This window comes from Schistocerca serialis, chromosome 1, assembly GCF_023864345.2.
Source record: "Schistocerca serialis cubense isolate TAMUIC-IGC-003099 chromosome 1, iqSchSeri2.2, whole genome shotgun sequence".
NCBI classification, from domain to species: Eukaryota; Metazoa; Arthropoda; class Insecta; order Orthoptera; family Acrididae; genus Schistocerca; species Schistocerca serialis.
The window spans coordinates 958,470,819-958,490,629 of record NC_064638.1 but is presented as its reverse complement, the minus strand read 5'-3'; the positions used below and the strand labels follow the sequence as shown (position 1 = coordinate 958,490,629).

Below are 19,811 nucleotides of genomic sequence, written 5' to 3'. Positions count from 1 at the left end.
TAAAATTTCTCCATCTAGCATAGCTTTCGACGAGTTACGTTGTGTTCCAGGAACTTGAAGAGTCGACGTGAGACACAGGATATAGGTGATGGGGTAGGGGTGGGGAAAAACAGACATGTTAAAACCGATACGGGTATTTTAGTTCCGTTTTTCGGTGCTTGTTGGGTCTCAGTTATAATAGTTTTTTTTTTATTTTTCACTGATAACCAAGTAAAAATCCGAAATATGAATTAGCCATATCAGCTCAGCCAAAATTATTGGTATTAAAATAACTCTTTTTTTAAGAAACGAGTAATTTTTATTTTTAAAATTTCAGTTTCTTTGAAATATTGCGGTATCATAGAAAATGGGAAAATCGATCTGTGCTATTTTAATAACAATGCTCACAGAAATGAGCAACAAACACATGGCGTAAGAATTGCTCAGACAATAATGTACCTGAAGCTTCCTGGCAGGTTAAGACTGTGTGCCGGACCGAGACTCGAACTCGGAACCTTCGAGTTAGAGTCTCGGTCCGACACACAGTTTTAATCTGCCAGGAAGTTTCAAAATCAGCGCACACTCCGCTGCAGAGTGAAAATTTTATTCTGGAATAATGTACCTGTTACGATGGAGTGTAGCCCATTGAATGGTACGCGCTTACGTGAGTGTGCGATACTTGCCTGGTGTAGTTGTGTTACAGAATGGCACCATCTCGAGTCTGCAAGTATTTTACAAAGTGCAGCACCAATGAAGTTGGCCTACAATGCTCCATTTTCTTTAAGAGACTAGGAACGGGAGTAGATACAACAAACTTGCGACGTAACCCAAGGAGGAAACTTATAACTTAACAATTCATTCGTAGTTTACAATGAAAACTGAAAGTAGCTGGTCTGTTGCCTGTGACTGGTAATATGCCGTTATCTGCTTGTAGCCCATGAAAACAGACAAATTAACACGAAAAACAGAGTTCTTTACTCTCAGTTTTCATCCTTTAGCAGTGACTATTCCTAACCCCCCAAATAGTGGTATGATCGTTGATTACAACACGAATTTTGAGCAGAGTTTCAAAAAATTATAATAATAGCAGGTTTTTTGTCATTTTTAGCTACCTATCACCTTTCGAGAAAAGCCGTGAACGTTGGATGGACTAAGTTTTCTTTTTATTTTAATTTAGTATTTTGACACTGTGCATCCTGTAACTGAGGAGTCAAAATCTTTCAGTTATTGTTCACGGACCGCCGCAGACTGTGCAGAGTACTCACCCGGGCCAGCTGCCGCTGCAGGCGCGTCAGGGCGAGCCGCTCGCGCTGCCCGTTGCGCTGCTCGGCCTCCAGTGCTCGTTCCAGCTCCACGACGCGCGCCTCCAGGCTCTCCTGCAACACGCAAGCAAACAAATTCTTTCACCACACAGTCCGACACCACACTATGTTACCGGTCATTGCGGTTCGCAGTTAATACTATTTTAAACACACTGGGTGTAGGGAAAGAGAGTCAAAGCGTAAGATTGTAAGGCGGAGAGGATATTCGATACAAATATCACAGTTGCAGACAGGATGAAGTGACATAACTAGGGTACGGCAGCAAGAACGCTTACTCAAGGCGCCGTCTCCCCAGGGACGCGTTTTTATGACAGGCGAAAGAAAGGGAAGCATAAGGGGAAGTGGGAGGAGGGAGGACGAAATAGGTGCGGGAGTAGATGAAGAAGAAGGGAAAGATTGTAGGGCACTGAAATGGGGAAACGAGAGAGAGAAGCATCACCGGAAATCAGGAGACTGAAACTGAACTGTGCTGGGCAACAGTTTCATAATGTCTCTGCCTGGTACGGAGACGGTTGTGTCACGGTTTGGCTACTAGATGGAGGCACTCACGTTACTGCACGTGAACCAAAGCAACGAAAATGTGACGAGTACATTTTGCATTTGTTGTTTTGATTCTTAAGGCTTTACATCGACCGCGAAACAAAAAATTAAAGAGCAGTCGCTTTACTGTTACAAGTAATGCGACACTGGACTGTGTATTTTTCATGTTCTGAGTTGTATCGCATAAAAAACAAGTTACTGAAATTTGTACCTTTTACTTCATTGTAAAATCATGTTGATTTCAATTAAAGAATAAACTTTCACGAGGACTGAACAAAAATGAGGTGTCGGCATGGAAAGGATGGGGATATAAATTCGAAGTCTGCGCAAGGCGCCAGTTGTGCTAGAGGCCAAATAAAAATGAAAAATAGAAATTCACCAGGTGCGATTAGGACTCGCATACCGGGACTTTCGTAGAAACTTCATTATTTGTAAACACAGTTCATCCATTATGGAAAAAACTACATTTTGTCTAGAGAGTGCGTGATTGATTATTTTGTAAAAATTATTTTTGTTTATTTACAGACGCAATCACATGTTTATGACACAGTCATAACCGGTTGCGATCATACAATGACCATCTTCAGATTCTAAAGGCGGCGTACACTGAACACAGGTTCATGCGTTGTCAAACTCCTGAACCTGTGTTTAGTGTATGCGACCCTTAGAATCTGAAGATGGTCATTGTATGGCCGAAACCTGTTATGAGTGTGTTAAACATGTAATTGCATCTATAAATAAACAAAAACAAATTTTACAGTTCATCCATTCCGGGGTTCGAGGAACTCTACAATTTCTGACTGTTACCGGTATTCATACTAGCGAGATAAAGAGCTCCCAGACTTGCCATGACTTTTGAGCATGTTTTAATTTTAAGTTTAAAGTTGGATAGCAAAACAAAAGAAACATAATGACGCCGCGTGGTCTGAGGGGCCTTGCCACGGTTCGCGCTGCTCTCCCTCGCCCCCCCCCCCCTCGGAGGTTCTAGTCCTCACTCGGGAATGGGTGTGTTTGTTGTCCTCAGCGTAAGTTAGATAAGTAGTGTGTAGGCCTAGGGACATATGACCTTAGCAGTTTGGCCCCATAGGATCTTACCACAAATTTCCAAACATAATCAATCATTAACAATGTCGTATATTTTTCTTTTACGTGTAGTGTTAAACCTTGCTTCTTGCCAAATTTCATGATTATAGACCTACGTGAAGTACTCTATAGGTTCTGATGAGTGAGCCTGCGAGTATCAAAATAGGTGACGTAAATGGCAGTAGCTTTTGAATGCACTGACTTTGAAGCATAAATGTTTTACACCACCAAGGGACCATGGACCTTAGTATACGACAGAAATTTCAACGTAATACGTCTACCCGTTCTTGACAAAAAAGGGTTTTCAACCGTCGCACAACAAAGTCATCCTATAAGGGTTCCATTTTTACCGACTGATATACCGAACTATTAAAAGTGTCGCTAACAGGCAGTATCTTTCTGATCTCTTGTTTTGTTACATTGATCTACTTTAACGATAAATATTTTACAGTTAATAAGATAAATACTTTGTAATTACGAATTTCCTATAACAAGAACTGCAGAAACCACCTGCCCATTTCTTCAGGGGACTTCGCCAACTCACGGGTAGAACTGTGTTCATTTGACATAAGGAGCATTATTGAGGAAGCAAAAATCTGGACCGGCACAGGGGACCAGGGGCCGGATGAAAATGTGCGGGGACGGCACGAGCGACACCAGCGTCTTACCCGAATAATCGTAGTGACAACGATTACTGATCAGGCACTGATGTCTCCCACGTCTTGACTCTCTTACAGTTCAGGCCACAATGAAAAAAAAATGTTCTTAAACCTTGACGAGGTGGTGCACGGTATTTGGAGAAGACAAGTAACTGTTTTGCCTGCTAAACTGACATTCACCCACTGTTAATAACTTTTGCATGTGAAGCGTGAAACAGTTATATCGGATCACAGACAAGGCGATCACATTGGATCAGCCTGGAACGAACCCGATTGCCCCACTGTCAGCCGTGCATTAGGATATCTACAACACGCTATTCCCGTTGAAGTCGAAAACAATTAATTCATCAGGAAGCAAATTCCCAATAAAGGCTGCTGGAGAGCGACTCAATTAAAATAATTTGCGTTGCGGCGGTAAACAAAGGGAGCGAGCAACTGGTCCGGCCCAAGTTTTAATGGCAGCGGTAGGTGACGGGGGGGGGGGGGGGGGGGGCAGAGAGGAGGGTGTTCCGTCCGGTAATCCGCGCCCGTGTTTCGCAGTTTGCGGACTGCTTGGTCGTGATTAATCGCGGGGATTGCCGGGCTTATCATGCGGCGTGGCGGCGGCGAGGCGCGCAGACCCACCCCACCCCCTTAAACATTCATTGGGGCGGCGGGGATTTGCATGGCCTCCCTTATTTATTAGCCGGCAAGTGCGCTCCTCCGAGTGACATTACGCGACACACATACCGTTCCTCAACTGCAGAAACCGCCAGGTGATAAGCACACACTGCCAAGTACTTTGTGCACTGTTCTGAGACCTGAGGGGCTTCGTGCGGAAGCTACGAGAGTGACGTTAATTTGGAGATGTCCACTGCGTAGAAAACTATACAGTATGCCTGTTGTGAATGTTCACGTAGTTCTCGTTATCATTTCCATTAAACATTGTTTACTAACTGAAATATATAGATATATATTTGTCAAAATCCATCTGCCAGTTTTCAAGGCTTTTCAAGCTCATCTTCGGATGAGGCACGCATAAATTATACTATCCCATTAAAAGTATCCGGACACATACTAGGTAAATCAAGCAAAGCTCTGCAGTCTGGCTCACGGGCCAACAGAACCCGACCGACTGCTGTGTCAACATCTGCCAGTGGCATCATTTGGATGCGATATGGAGAGGCACGGGATCAACACACTGCTTTTCCGGTCGTTGTTGGCTTTCTCGATCTTCCGCTACTTCTCGACTACGTAGCTCCACAGCTGGCATCACGGGGTAATAGCACCCCGTTCCAGACCTCCCACCAAGAAAAAATCCGTGGCAGTGCCGGGAATCGAGGCCGGGTCCTCCGCACAGCAGCTAGACACGCTGACCACTGAGCTACAGTGATGCAGAGACACGTGTTATTGGACAATGAAATGAGGGGAGTTCGTCTTTTGCCATTGTGACGGTTTGAGATCTGCCGGGGACACTTTCAAAAGGGCTCTGAAAGTCTGTGAACGAGTGGCAGCCCATTTTTCATCACGAGATGAAACCGGAGGAGGTAGTGATTTTCTTCGCTGGGATCCGTGGCGAAGTCCACGTTTTCACTCATCCCAAAGGTCTTCCATTGCTTTCAGGTCGGGATTCTGAGCAGGCCAGTCCATCCCAGGCATGTTACTGTCCAAAAACCATTGCCTCGCATATGCTGCTTCATGACAAGGTGCATTATCATATTGATACTAACACTCATCATCTCCGAACTGTACTTCTACAGTAAGCAAAATACAGTGACGTAAAATGTGTTCATATCCTTTCGCATTTAGTGTTTTCTTAAGCGCAATAAGGGGACCACGACCTAACCACGAAAAACGCTACAAGATCGCAAGAACATCTCGTCCTTACTTCAAAGTTGGCACTATGCGTGACGGCAGATTACGTTCGCCAAGCATTAGACAGACCAAAACACCACAATCCAATAGCTCGCTCTTTACACCACCTCAAGCTTCGCTTAGCTTTCGCTACAGGAGTCTGTGGCTTACGAGGGTATGTTCGACCACTGTACAGCATTGTTATTAACTCCGTACGCACAGTCATTGAGCTAGCAGCACTGCTGGTAGCACTTTGGCACTCACGAGTGATCCCTTCCACTGAGTGATTTCCGTAAATCGCTCTAGGCAAATGCCGGGATGGTTCCTCTGAAAGGGCACGGCCGACTTCCTTCCCCGTCCTTCCCTAATCCGATGAGACCGATGACCTCGCTGTTTGGTCTCTTCCCCCAAACAACCAACCTTCCACTGATTCCGTGATACTGTTTACGCGTATAACAACCCTCCGAAATGACCGACGGTCGCTGTCTGCTAGAATATATCTGCCTGGTTTTGTTTTATCTGTGACTGTTTCTTCGCGTTTCCGTTCGACGGTCAATCACAAACAATCGACTTGGGCAGCTTTAGAACGGCCACTGATCTACATGTTACTCCTGACTGATCCATTCTGATGCCTCTGTTTCTCTACTGGCACCACAATACTCCATGCCTCCTTTTTCTGTGGCAGAAACGCCTCTCATTACACCTAGCTGTAAATTCTGCATCATACAGGCGTGTCCGAAATCCTTCCGTCATTCACGTATCTCTACTCGTAAGGATGGACTGGCCTGCTCTGAGTCCCGATCTGAAAGCAGTGGAAGACCTTTGGGATGAGTGAGAACGTTGCCTTTGCCTCGGATCCCAGCGCTGAAAATCATTATCTCCTCCGGTTTCTGCTGCTGATGAGAAATGGGCTGCCACTCCTTCACAGACATTAAGAGTCTTTTTTGAAAGTGTTCCCGGTAGATCTGAAACCGTCACAATGGCAAAAGACGAACACACCTCATATAAATGTCCAATAATACGTGTCCCTCCATCACTATAGCTGTGTACTGGAGGCTGCTTCTGTGTGGTAAGAAGATAGGGAAACTTTAACGTATCGTCTCCGTGTTAAGTCACATCGCATTTTGTCTCGAATATAAAACTCCGGTCTGCCAAAATTACGGTAGAATCAACTGTGTACTTTGGAGCATCAAGTAATTTCTTATACAACGAATAGAGTCTTTTGAAATGAAGTATACTTCGTGATTGATGTTATACTGTGTATCTGAGTTCCTTAAAATAATTTGCTGTTTTCCTGGATAGTAACGCCGGATAACGCCACACCTGTTAATAGTTTCTGACAGCAAACAAATCGTTCAAATGGCTCTGAGAACTATGCGACTTAACTTCTGAGGTCATCAGTCGCCTAGAACTTAGAAGTAATTAAACCTAACTAACCTAAGGGCGTCACACACATCCATGTCCGAGGCAGGATTCGAACCTGCGACCGTAGCGGTCGCTCGGCTCCAGACTGTAGCGCCTAGAACCGCACGGCCACTCCGGCCGGCGACAGCAAACATATCTGCCGTACCTCGACAACGAATTGTAATCAAATATTAAATTAATGCAACTAGTTTTTAACATTCTAAGAGCTAAACCAATAAATAATACTTGTTTACAGCTTGACTTGATTTTGTCGTACGTAAAAGAAAATGGATGAGCATAGGACTTCCGAATTTCGTAAAGAGAAAGAGTATCGCCAACTGAAACCAAACAAGATGTATCACCATACAACTACTCTTTGCCTCTTTCCGCTGTACGTACTAAGCCAGTTTGGAATATATGAAATTTTAATACTTAATTTCTTTCCCACTGCACATTTCTATTACAAGGGATGTCACTTACGTACATTGGCAACCAACAAAAGTGTGAGACACATGTTTATGTTCATCCTACATGTTGGACGCCGGTTAAGTATGGGAAAGGACTTTAGAATTTGTCCTATGGTTTATAATTGGCAAAAGAAACTAGTTTTGGAGAGTGGTCAGTTATTTGTGCGAAGAGACAGCGATACAGAACGAGCAAGCTGGCCTTTGGAAGGAAAGTTGGGCACACTCCTTCAAGTACTAAGAACTATGTGACACGGAATGTATGCCATATTATATGTCTCTTACCTTCAGCACTTTACACCAGATCTCTGTTTCGGAGAAAAACGTTGAAAATAGTGATAGTAGTTTCCAACACCTGGCGCAAATATTGCAGTGAGAGAAAAACTGTTGTATTTGCTTTAAGTATTTGTCAAACCAGTTGATGAAGTCTTTAGTTCAAATGGTAGAAGTAGTTAGCAGGCAGAGTATCGATACGACTGCAAAGGCTCCACACAAACTCAGAAACATGCACTAGTAGCCTGTTGCAAAGGCGCTCTAAAATAGGTTGCGTTGGTTCTCAGAACACGTGTAGCGTTACGGTATCTGACGCCTTTTACCGAAAGCGAAGGCGTCAGAACAATCCGAATTTGAAATTTGAAATTTATTCTAATTTTTTGATAGTTTTCTGTAGGTGAACTACTTCCAAACAATACTAAACATAAGTTGGGGCCGGCCGCGGTGGTCTCGCGGTTCTAGGCGCGCAGTCCGGAACCGCGCGACTGCTACGGTCGCAGGTTCGAATCCTGCCTCGGGCATGGATGTGTGTGATGTCCTTAGGTTAGTTAGGTTTAAGTAGTTCTAAGTTCTAGGGGACTGATGACCACAGATGTTAAGTCCCATAGTGCTCAGAGCCATTTGAACCATACGTTGGAGTTAAACATATCGTCGACAGAGTAGGAAGGGGAGAGGAGAGAGATTTGGATGGCTTTCGCCGCATTATTTGAGATGAAAATCAAAAACCACCCGGCATTCGTCTTAGAAGACTTTCAGTTAGAAGTGAAACGGAGATGAGAGAATATTCATAAAGTAATTTACGAGAGGAATAGATAAAATAATCTGGCAAACTCTGACTAGGAAAATAACAATACAAATTCAGTTATTTTCGTTTTAGTACGTCAAATGAATCAGTGAATTCTGATTTCCGTGTTAAGAAGACAAATTATGGTTCTTATTCTTGGAAATAAAGGCAGCTACTTCCGTACCAGCATAAGGGAATCATAAAAAACAGGGAGCTATCCAATGTGAAAAAGTGAGAGGAGAGAATTTTTTAAGGAGAAATTCCGATAGTCACCTGATGTGATTTCGGGAAACTCTGACAAATCAGCAGAATTACTGCGCGAGTTTGTATCCACTCTTCCTCGAAACTTGAGTACAGTGTATCATTCTTACATACAGCTCACACGACTGTGTGACGTTGAAACTTACACAAGGCAAACAGGCCTCGTCTTTCATCCTTTCAACTTGTTAACTTTAAATAAATGGAAACCGAGTTACATTTTACTTTAAACAAGCGTAGCAGGACACCTTCACGGAAAACTAATGTTATTTTACCACTGTGCCGCAAGTGTTTGGAAAAAGCCTGATAGATCACAGAAATAAGTCGTACAAAAAATGTATTTATACTTACCTGTATCACTGTTAATGACGTTACATCCTTTCCTATTAAACTGTAGATTTTAAATACATAGCGACATTTGTAACCAAAATGTGAAGGGATTTTGTTACTTCACTTTTGATTTATTATCTGTTTTATTCCACTCAAAATTACACTGCTGCCAACTTCGGCAGTGTTGCAAAGTATTCTATAATCCTTGTTTCACATTCACAGCCGACAATCGAAAGGAAGGGAGCAGAGTACGACGTGGGTCATATTTAACGTCTGATTGTCTGCAAAAAATCGGTCGCCAACCATTTTCAAATCGCAGTGGAGCAAAATTGGAAATTTGTGGTAATGTCTTATGGGAGCAAACTGCGTAATCTACTTAAACTAACTTACGCTAAGGACAACACACACACACCCATGCCCGAGGGAGGACTAGAACCTCCGACGGGGAGAGCCGCGCGGACCGTGACAAGGCCCCTGAGACCGCGCGACTACCACGCGCGGCAGTAGAGCAGATAATGATGAAATGCACTGGTGGCGAGCGGAACGTGTCCGGATCACAGGTTGACGGATGGAGCAAGGTGTCGGTGTCCAAGTGGATCGCGCGCGGCGGAGCGCGCCTGGCGGCGTAATTAATTAGGAACGTAATTTCACGGAGTGTCCCGCGGCCGCGGGCGGCGGAAAGACCAGGCGAGCGCGGAGCCCGCGGTCGCTGCGGCCCCGCTAATGACGCGGCCGGCTCTCCCCGTGCCGCATCGGCAGCTAATCTGCGGCCAGTGATAAATCCCAGCCGGGATTTCCGCGGCCCATAATGCACTGCGCGGGGAGCCACCTGCCCACGAACGGCGCCACCGCTGTCTCGACAGCGGGGCCGGCTGCAGCGTTCGACACGACCAGCCTCGGCCTGCTGCCAAGATCTGCTCTATCTGTTGGTCCATATTAGCAATATCGTGATATTCTTCTGTACAGTACAGTTTCTGACACGGAATACTTGCAAAAGCGCAATTTTGCACTCCCAAACGTGATCAAACAGTCAGTGAATTTGCCCACTTTGACTGGAATACTCTCTTTCAAATTCTGAAGGTGGCAGGGGTAAAATACAGGGAGCGAAAGGCTATTTACAATTTGTACAGAAAGCAGATGGCAGTTATAAGAATCGAGGTGTATGAAAAGGAAGCAGTGGTTGGGAAGGGAGTGAGACAGGGTTGTAGCTTATCCCCGATGTTATTCAATCTGTATATTGAGCAAGAAACAAAAGAAAAGTTCGGAGTAGGTATTAAAATCCATGGAGAAGAAATAAAAACTTTGAGGTTCGCCGATGACATTGTAATTCTGTCAGAGACAGCAAAGGACTTGGAAGAGCAGTTGGACGGAATGGACAGTGTCTTGAAAGGAGGGGCCGGCCGCGGTGGTCTCGCGGTTCTAGGCGCGCAGTCCGGAACCGTGCGACTGCTACGGTCGCAGGTTCGAATCCTGCCTCGGGCATGGATGTGTGTGATGTCCTTAGGTTAGTTAGGTTTAAGTAGTTCTAAGTTATAGGGGACTGATGACCACAGCAGTTGAGTCCCATAGTGCTCAGAGCCATTTGAACCATTTTATTGAAAGGAGGGTATAAGATGAACATCAACAAAAGCAAAACGAGGATAATGGAATGTAGTCGAATTAAGTCGGGTGATGCTGAGGGAATTAGATTAGGAAATGAGACACTTAAAGTAGTAAAGGAGTTTTGCTATTTGGGGAGCAAAATAACTGATGATGGTCGAGGTAGAGAGGATATAAAATGTAGACTGGCAATGGCAAGAAAAGCGTTTATGAAGAAGAGAAATTTGTTAACATCGAGTATAGATTTAAGTGTCAGGAAGTCGTTTCTGAAAGTATTTGTATGGAGTGTAGCCATGTATGGAAGTGAAACATGGACGATAAATAATTTGGACAAGAAGAGAATAGAAGCTTTCGAAATGTGGTGACGCAGAAGAATGCTGAAGATTAGATGGGTAGATCACATAACTAATGAGGAGGTATTGAATAGAATTGGGGAGAAGAGGAGTTTGTGGCACAACTCGAAAAGAAGAAGGGACCGGTTGGTAGGACATGTTCTGAGGCATCAAGGGATCACAAATTTAGCATTGGAGGGCAGTGTAGAGGGTAAAAATCATAGAGGGAGACCAACAGATGAATACACTAAGCAGATTCAGAAGGACGTAGGATGCAGTAAGTACTGGGAGATGAAGAAGCTTGCACAGGATAGAGTAGCATGGAGAGCTGCATCAAACCAGTCTCAGGACTGAAGACCACAACAACAAAATGGCTTATCTCACATTTACCCAGTGATCTTGCGATGATAATTACTTCCGTATTTTACCAAGAGAAATGTATTCCTGAAATTTCATCACTCTATCTTAACTATTTTTTTGTGTTGCGATTCTTTTCCGTCAGCGTTTATTCCATCATGCGATCTGTTGTCGACAATATTGACTCATACAGAAGAAACTTCTATAGTCATTCAGTAAACACCTGACGGAAGAACTATTTTCACTTGGAAATACTTCCTTACGCATCGTATAGGATGGTATGCAGTATTCAGCGGGTTTCATTTTTAGTAAGTTACCAGCGTAACTGAAATAATAAACGACAATACTCAAATCTTCGAATCTGGTTTCCTTGTGGCACACTCGTTCTATTCGGTAAAGGAGTTTGTAGTAGTTGAAAACGTTTCTCTGTAAGGTGTTATGTATTCGTATACTCTTTGACAAATCTTTCTTTTTGTTTTATTAATTCTTTAGTTCTTTTGTTTATAAATGTTCTAATCAATATTCTGTACATTATGTACGGTTTTGTAACATGATCCAGTAGCTTCCACGTACATTTAAACCTAGATAACTACTGCACAATTCATATTTAAATGGCTGACAGAGGGTTCTTCTAACCACTTTCACAATATTTCTCTATCGTTCCACTCTGGAACAGCGCGCGGGAAAAACGAGCCCTGATTTCTCTTATTTCATTACTATGGTCTTTTCCGTTATACAGGTGAACGTGAACAAAATATTTTCTCATTAAGAGAAGCAACTTGGTGACTGAAATTTCTTGAAAAAATCTCTCCCAATGAGTAACGCCTTTGTTTCAATGATTCCCACCCCAACTCGCGTATCATGTGCTTGAGACTCTCCCCCCTACTTTGAGATAGTTCAAAACGAGCTTCTGTTCTTTAAACGTTTTCCATCTTCTCCGCTTTGGCTCGTGTGATCTCAATAAATCTGATAAATAAATAAAATAAATGCGGATCTGGATGTTTGATGTGATGTATCGAGATTACAGCAATAAGATAAATGCACGCTTTGTCAGTATCATACCACTATATTGCTATTTACTATTGACTTCAAGTTGCGAAAACAACACATTTATTCACGGTCAGGGTCTGCTACAGATATTTGCACGTATTTCATGAGAACAGGAGCATAATTTTTCCATGCGCACAAGTTAAGAGTTGATACCGCGGTCTGATGTGACTGTACCCTTCGCCAGAAGGGGACATAAGTCATCAGAGGCCACCAAGTGCTACATGAATTTTGGAATGTCGATCTGAGCGGGGAAGCGTGAAGTTTTCGACCATGATGGAAAGTGGTTTCTCCTTGTGTCTGCCTATGTGAAATCTACAAGCGCTCAGGGCCCTCGCAAACAGCTCCATACTTTATGGCTGTGGGAGGCTAGTAACAGCTAGTGACATATCAAAGAAGCCTTCTTTTATCTTTCCCCTCCCCCTGTCTCCTCAAGCTCTCTATGCACATGGAATAACGTAGTAGTATACACGAGACTACTAAGCATTTATTATGATACTTTATTAATCTCACACGCATTCACAGCAAACGGAAAAATAACCGAAACAGAACAATGCATAAGGATAGAAGAACGCACATTACAGTCGCGAACATTTCGCTCAGCCCTACATATCAATATATCCACAGGGGAGTGTTCATAAATCTTGAGATGATGTTCCTTCTTGAAAAGGCTGGGGAGGCAAGATTTAGAGCGGGCGCTGATACGCAAGTGAGGGTGAAAGCTACAGAGCCAGAAATTCTGGGAGCCCTCGCACCTCGGCGGGAAGACTGTACCCGCTCCGTAAGCACGTCAAAAGCATGCCCCTCCCCCTCTTTTTTTCCCTGATCCACTCTTCCCTTTCACCCCAGCATTCCCTCATTATAATGAACTTCTCTTGTCGACGAACACGGAGGCGAGCTAGAAGTTTATCAAAGTTATTAAGTAAGGTCCAACTCTTTTATGCGCCCTCCATCGGTAGGCTCGCGCGAGTAGCGCTGGATTCCTGCGCAGGATTTGCCGCTTCAGATAAGCCGAAGTGCTATAGCTGCCCCCGCCCCCAGACCTCCGTCGCAATCCGCACGCCGCTTATGAAAGAGGAAGTCGTGCTCGGAGCCGGCGCGGCGCGGCCGGAATTTCAAACTATCCTGTAATTGTTTAGCGGTGACTGCGTATTGATTTCGCTGGTGGCCGCGTACGATTCTGGATGGATCCTCGCGTCGGTCGGTGCGGCGGCGGGGTGAGAGAATACAGACAGGGGTGAAACCGGAACTCTGCTGCTGAACGCTACAAACAAAATTCTCCGTCGCGACAAATGTCTGCGTACGCGTTCGTCACAACGGAATCACATTCGACAAGACAAAAGAATGTGATACGCTAGTTCAAAACTGTTCATGACTACGCTTATCATACAAAGTGAGTCCCTGGCATATGTCATTTCTCCGACCCCCCCCCCCCCCTCTCTCTCTCTCTCTCTCTCTCTCTCTCTCTCTCTCTCTCAGCGCCAGCCGGAGTGGCCGCGCTGTTCTAGGCGCTACAGTCCGGAACCGCACGACCGCTACGGTCGCAGGTTCGAATCCTGCCTCGGGCATGGATGTGCGTGATGTCCTTAGGTTAGTTAGGTTTAACTAGTTCTAAGTTCTAGGGGACTGATGACCTCAGAAGTTAAGTCCCATAGTGCTCAGAGCCATTTTCTCTCTCTCACCCTCTCTCTCTCTCTCTCTCTCTCTCTCTCACACACACACACACACACACACACACACACACACACAGACAGACAGAGGGAGGGAGGGAGGGAGGGAGGGAGGGAGGGAGAGAGAGAGAGAGAGAGAGAGAGAGGGAGAGAGGGAGAGAGGGAGGGAGAAAGCAGGGGGCAGGAGGGAAAGAGTTGGAAGCTCTAGGCTTGACAGTGAAAGACTCTTTCATGTAATGCGCTTTGCCCTGCTTATTCTTGCCACTGACTAGGTTCCTTACCTCTCTAAAGCCTGTTCAACAACCCACTAGGACTAATACAAGTTCTTCACAAGATACAAAGTGTGTACCACCCACAAAATTCTTTATGTGAGAATAGCTAGAAATTGAACGGCGCCAAAGGGGTACTGTTTCAACAATTTTCAAATCGCACTGATTTCCTAGGGACCAAGCATTTTTGTGGATGCGTGGCCTGTTTTGAAAAAATATGACTTTATTTCCCTCTTATAATTAAGATCTCCTAGTTTTTTCATCCAGTTGATCCTTAACATCGGTGATGTATTTGCCAGCTACTATTTCTTCGTTTGCAACGTAGGCAACAGGTACAATAATTCTGAATCCTTTAAAAACGGTAATAATCTTTCCAGCTTCCACATTCACAGTAAAAGATAGACGTACAAGTGAATTACATATATTTTTGGAAACGACCCAAAACAGTTTTGATATTCACTCGATAAATGTATCCATCTAACTTGCACAAAACTTTCTTATGACTAATTTCTTCATTTTTATACTGTAATCATAGTTGCGACATGTCTATGTTGACACAGATTTCTAACAGCTTAAATAGTCCATCGCCGAATACCGTCTTGTGGACTTTCGGGAAATTTTCATCTGTGGTCACAGTTTTGCGACGTCCACTGTGTGCGTCATCTGCAACAGAGGATCGGCTAGGTTTGAGTACCACCGCTCGTTAATTCTAAAAATGAGGAAGATGATTTCTTATAGCCCTCTACCAACTTTGGATTAATTTCTGTTGATCATAAACAAAAAGCCGATATTACTCCAGTTTATCCATTTGGACAAGAACATAAAACACAACTTCTTTATAAACTGTACAGTCTAAACTACTTCACAGATAAACTTACGTATTGTGCTGATGTTCTAACAGGAAAAACATTCACTTACGTCTACGTGCTCCCTCTGAAGCAGATCAAGAAATTTGCCCCTTGCCCTAGGCATACTTACGTAATGATGTGAGTTACAACTAACAAAAATGGTTCAAATGGCTCTAAGCACTATGGGACTTACATCTGAGGTCATCAGTCCCCTAGACTTAGAACTACTTAAACATAACTAACCTAAGGACATCACTCACATCCATGCCCGATGTAGGATTCGAACCTGGGACTGTAGCAGCAGCGCGGTTCCAGACTAAAGCGCCTAGAACCGCTCGGCAACAGCGGCCGGCTACAAATAACATGCAAGATATGCACTGAGGTGACAAAAATCGTGAGCTACGTCCTAACATCGTGTCGAACCTCCTTTCGCTCAGCGTATAGTGCAACAATTTGATGTGGCATGGATTTAAGAAGTCGCTGGAAGGCCTCTGAAGAAATATTGAGCCATGCTGCCTCTATAGCCGTGCATAATTGCGAAACCATTGCCGGTGCAGGATATTGTGCACCAACTGACTCCTAGACTCCGTCCCATAAATGTTCGATGGGATTCATGTTGAGCGGTCTGGGTGGTCAAATCATTCTCTCGAACTGTTGCAAATGGTCTGCAAGTAGCCGAACTTAACTATTTACAGTCAATTATCGGACCAGAGGACCCAATCCATTCCATGTAAATACAGCCCACACCATTATGGGGGCACCACCAGCTTGCACAGTGGATTGCTGACTACTTGTATCAATGGTTTCGTGCGGTGTGCGTCACATTAGAACCCTACTATCAGTTCTTACCAACAGAAATCACGACTCATCTGACCAGGCCACGGTTTTCCAGTCGTCTAGTGTCCAACCGATATGGTCACGAGCCCAGGAGAGTCGCTGTAGGAAATGTCGTGCTGTTAACAAAGGCACTCGCCTTAGTCGTCTGCTGCCATTACCCATTAACGCCAGATTTGGCCGCATTGTGCCAACGCATACGTTCATCGTACGTCCCACAATGATTTCTGCGGTTATTTCAAGCATGGGAATATCCCATGCGTCTAACTCCAAATACCGTTCCGGATTCAAAATCTGTTAATTGCCAGCGTGCGGCCATAATCACTTCGGAAAACGTGTGACAGGACTCACCTGAGTACGAATGACAACTCGGCCAGTGCACCGCCACTTTATACTATGTGTACGCGATACAACCGTCATCTGTATGCGTGCATATCTCCATCCTGTGGCTTTTGTCACTTCACTGTACAGACTGATGTGCAGATTGATGTTGGAAAGTGATTCGTACATGATCGGATGGAATTCGCAAAATTGCTGTAGATCTTCCCTGTAGATCTCCCATACGTCACAACTGAAATTTTTTTTTTTTTTTTTTTTTTTTTTTTGCGGTACTTAGTTTGAGTGTAATGCATTTCAGAGCTCTGTAGTCATTGGAATGAGGTGCATTTATTACTGTTTCTTTACTTACACCTTACTCTACAATCTTGCATTATTGCTGAATCAGAGCTGTCAGTATTGACTCATTTCACTGTGGCATCAGAACAAAATTAATGCGCACGTGACCTGGAAATATGGTGTTATTTAAGTCAAAGACGTAAGCGACGGATTAATAAAGCAAAGCACTGTCTGAAAGTGGTGGGTTAGAGAGACAAATTTCGTCTTTCTGCTTGCGATAATATGTTCTTTTTTCTGTTCTTATGACAGGAAGGCTTGTGGGCGCTTGTTACAATGTATCTTCTAATGATGTGACATATTCTCGAAAATTATTTGGTTAGTACGCTAACAAACTATTCGTTATTATTGCTGCATTACCTCATCTTAGTTTTTGAGAGGTAACAAAGGAAACACATCAGGTGGAGACATTTATGCCTTCACGAAACTGGGTCGCTAAAAAGGAGTGAAGCTAATGGACAGAACTTTTGTTGCTACAATCTGGGACGCCAACTGGCAGAAAGGTGGCGTCGCACAGCAGTTTCTAATAAGTGTATCGGTTTTCACGGAAACAAAGAGTATGGGCGTAAGATGCTATTAATGACGGTTACCCGCAGTCTGGAGAAGGGCACCACTTGGTCCGGTTTCTTCTATTTTATTTATTATTTTTTTAAAGAGGCTTGGGCTCTTCCTCTTCCTTTGTTTCGCTGCAAGTTTATCATAACAACAGAAACAGATAAAGATCCATGGATAGCGACAACTAAAAGCACCCATATTACGAATTAAACAATGGACAAAGGTGGGCAAATGGCCAAGCACTTCCACCCGTGTCTAAACTTTGGTTGCGCGACCACCAGGAAAGTAGCGGCTTGCCACCTCTTGCATTTTTGTATCCAAAATTAATGATGCAGCGCATGGGGTAACTTTCGAAATAGTAGTAGAGCTGTGGTTATCAGAAGAGAGTGGAAGTATTGAGGGCAAGTCGTAACAAACCAACTAACAATCATAAAAGCTTTACCCAATACCGACCTGGGAGCCTCCTCCAACCTTTACGTTTGAACCCTGAAAAATACAAATCTGCAGCCCAAAGGCGAAATCAGATAGGGGAGCAACTGCAGTACAGTACACGGAGAGCACTGAATAGATTAAGAACAGGAGTCGCAAAACACAAAGTAAACTTGGTTAAGTGGAGCTACTCTGAATATGACCAGTGTGAATGTGGAGAAACAAAGACCTTTGAACATCTGCTCATGTGCCCACAGATGGAGTTTGTTTGCACATCGGAAGATCTACTTTTGTGTAGTGACAAGACATTAAAGCAACAGACTTTTAGACTCGGAACGTACCACTGTGAGAATGGCTGCAGTTTTACCGTTCTTGCGTAGTGTTTGTGATATCGTGTTCTGTTGGCGGTTCATTCTGATTCTGACCAAATAAACGTGGGAGTCTGCCGATTCGTTAGCGTGTCGCGTAATTTACTCTGATATCGAGCTAAGTAACATCTGCAGAAAAGGAGTGAGTGCTGAGAAACATATATAGCCACGGATAAGTGACTCCTCAGACAGCTTAGTAAAGGAAACTAAAAGTCATGGGTAATGCATGAGAAGACTTGTTCGGGATTCGACCTGCAAGAAAGCGAAACTGCAGAAAATAAAGGGGTGTGACGCCACGCGAGAGGGAAGACTGTCGCGAGATGCTGCGTGTTCGGTCGCTGCGACGGCGTGCACAAATAAAGCGAGACGATGGGGGCGGCCGATAGCAGGTGCGACAACACGGGAGGAGAGCCGTACAAGGGGAGCGCGTCGCAGAGATCGCGGCGGCCCGCGATCACCGCCGGCCGGCGTGGCTGCTAATTAAATGGAGACATGGGCGGCCACGCCCTGCGCGGCTTCATTAAACCGCGCGCGCCTTAATATAAACCGCCTATCTTAAATCAGTTCGCCCGCAGCCATACATCACCGGGGGAGCCGCTAAGAGGATTCGGATTAAGAGCGTGCTTCCTGCGGGCCTTCTGATCAGCCGCACCGATAGTTGCTCGCCTCTTCAGCTGCCAGCTGCCAGCTGCCTCCTCTGTCTCTGGCCCTGTCCGAATCCAGCCAGTCGTCAGCAGCAATCTCGGTTCTTCCAAGGAACACTTTGTATTTTATAGACTGTATATTTCCGTATTTAGCACGAAGAGGGGAAACGATGCATTTCATAGACACTAAATCGCGCACAGATTTGGCTATAGGGGGAAAATTCTCATTTTGTATTTATTTCTTGTAGTTAGGGTCACGTCTACAGCTCAAGTCGTAATACGATTTTAATACACACCTGAAACAAGCAACCGTCACACTCTAACGCGTCATTAGCTCACGGGACAAAACAGTAGTCGCCTCCATAAAAGAGCACACTGGTCGCCCTGGACCTCTGTACATATTACGAATAGTCCAGCCACATTAATGTCACCACAGTCAATGTTCGACGTCAGCGTGGTGCAAATACTCAGACGGGAGGAGGCAGCACTATAGTGGACGCTATATAAAGCTTGTTAGGGGGAATTCGGAAAACAATGCCATAATGCGGGAGTGGAGCGCTTTGTTCGACGTCCAAAATGGTATGATCACTGGCTTTCGGGCAAAGGGTGGAAGCATTTCAGAAATGGCTAAGTTTGTAAACTGTCCCCGTGCCGCTGTGGTTAAAGTATACCGTGCACGGCAAAATGGCGTGCACCATGAGCCATAGGGGACAGTGATGAACGAAGGCTGCGAAAAGGTGCACGGGCAAATAGATGTTGTGACGTCCCCTCTCCCCTTTTGCTGTCGCTGTTGATGTAGAGCCGCTACTGCTACAGCTCGGTCGGTGGAATGGAGACGCGACGCGCAGTGATGGTTGTCCCCGTCGGATAACGTGGAACAGCACCTGAACATCTCTAAAGAAAATCGTTCTTCGCGTAATGTATGAAAGTCCATTTGCGAGTCCGCACTGTCTCCTCAGCGATGCGAACTGCTGGTTTTCATTGTCTGTTATGGTTTTATGATGATTTGCTATGCACGGTTAGTTAGTTATTGCAGTATTGAGTGAATCATTCATCACCGGCGTCATTTCACACCACTGAAGCGAGGAAAAATTGATTTGCGGTTCAGTATCAGTAGTTGTTGTTACGTTGCTAGGCACCTCGCAAATCCAGAGATAATCTATAATGCTATCCTCGTAATATTATTTCGGCAAAACACTCCTTTCATTGTTCAATGTTCATCAAGTCACTCTTTCAATCAAAATGTTCACAGTTAATT

At 44.5% G+C, this 19,811-nt stretch overlaps 1 protein-coding gene across 1 annotated transcript in view; it reads right to left on the bottom strand.

Annotated features, from left to right (window-relative positions):
* Positions 1–19,811, bottom strand: part of LOC126452148 (uncharacterized) — a 701,717-nt gene that overhangs the window by 367,745 nt on the left and 314,161 nt on the right. Inside the window, exon 5 of the mRNA XM_050091038.1 lies at positions 1,245–1,355. Within this exon, the coding sequence (XP_049946995.1) occupies positions 1,245–1,355 (111 nt within the window). The remainder of the gene's footprint in view (positions 1–1,244; positions 1,356–19,811) is intronic.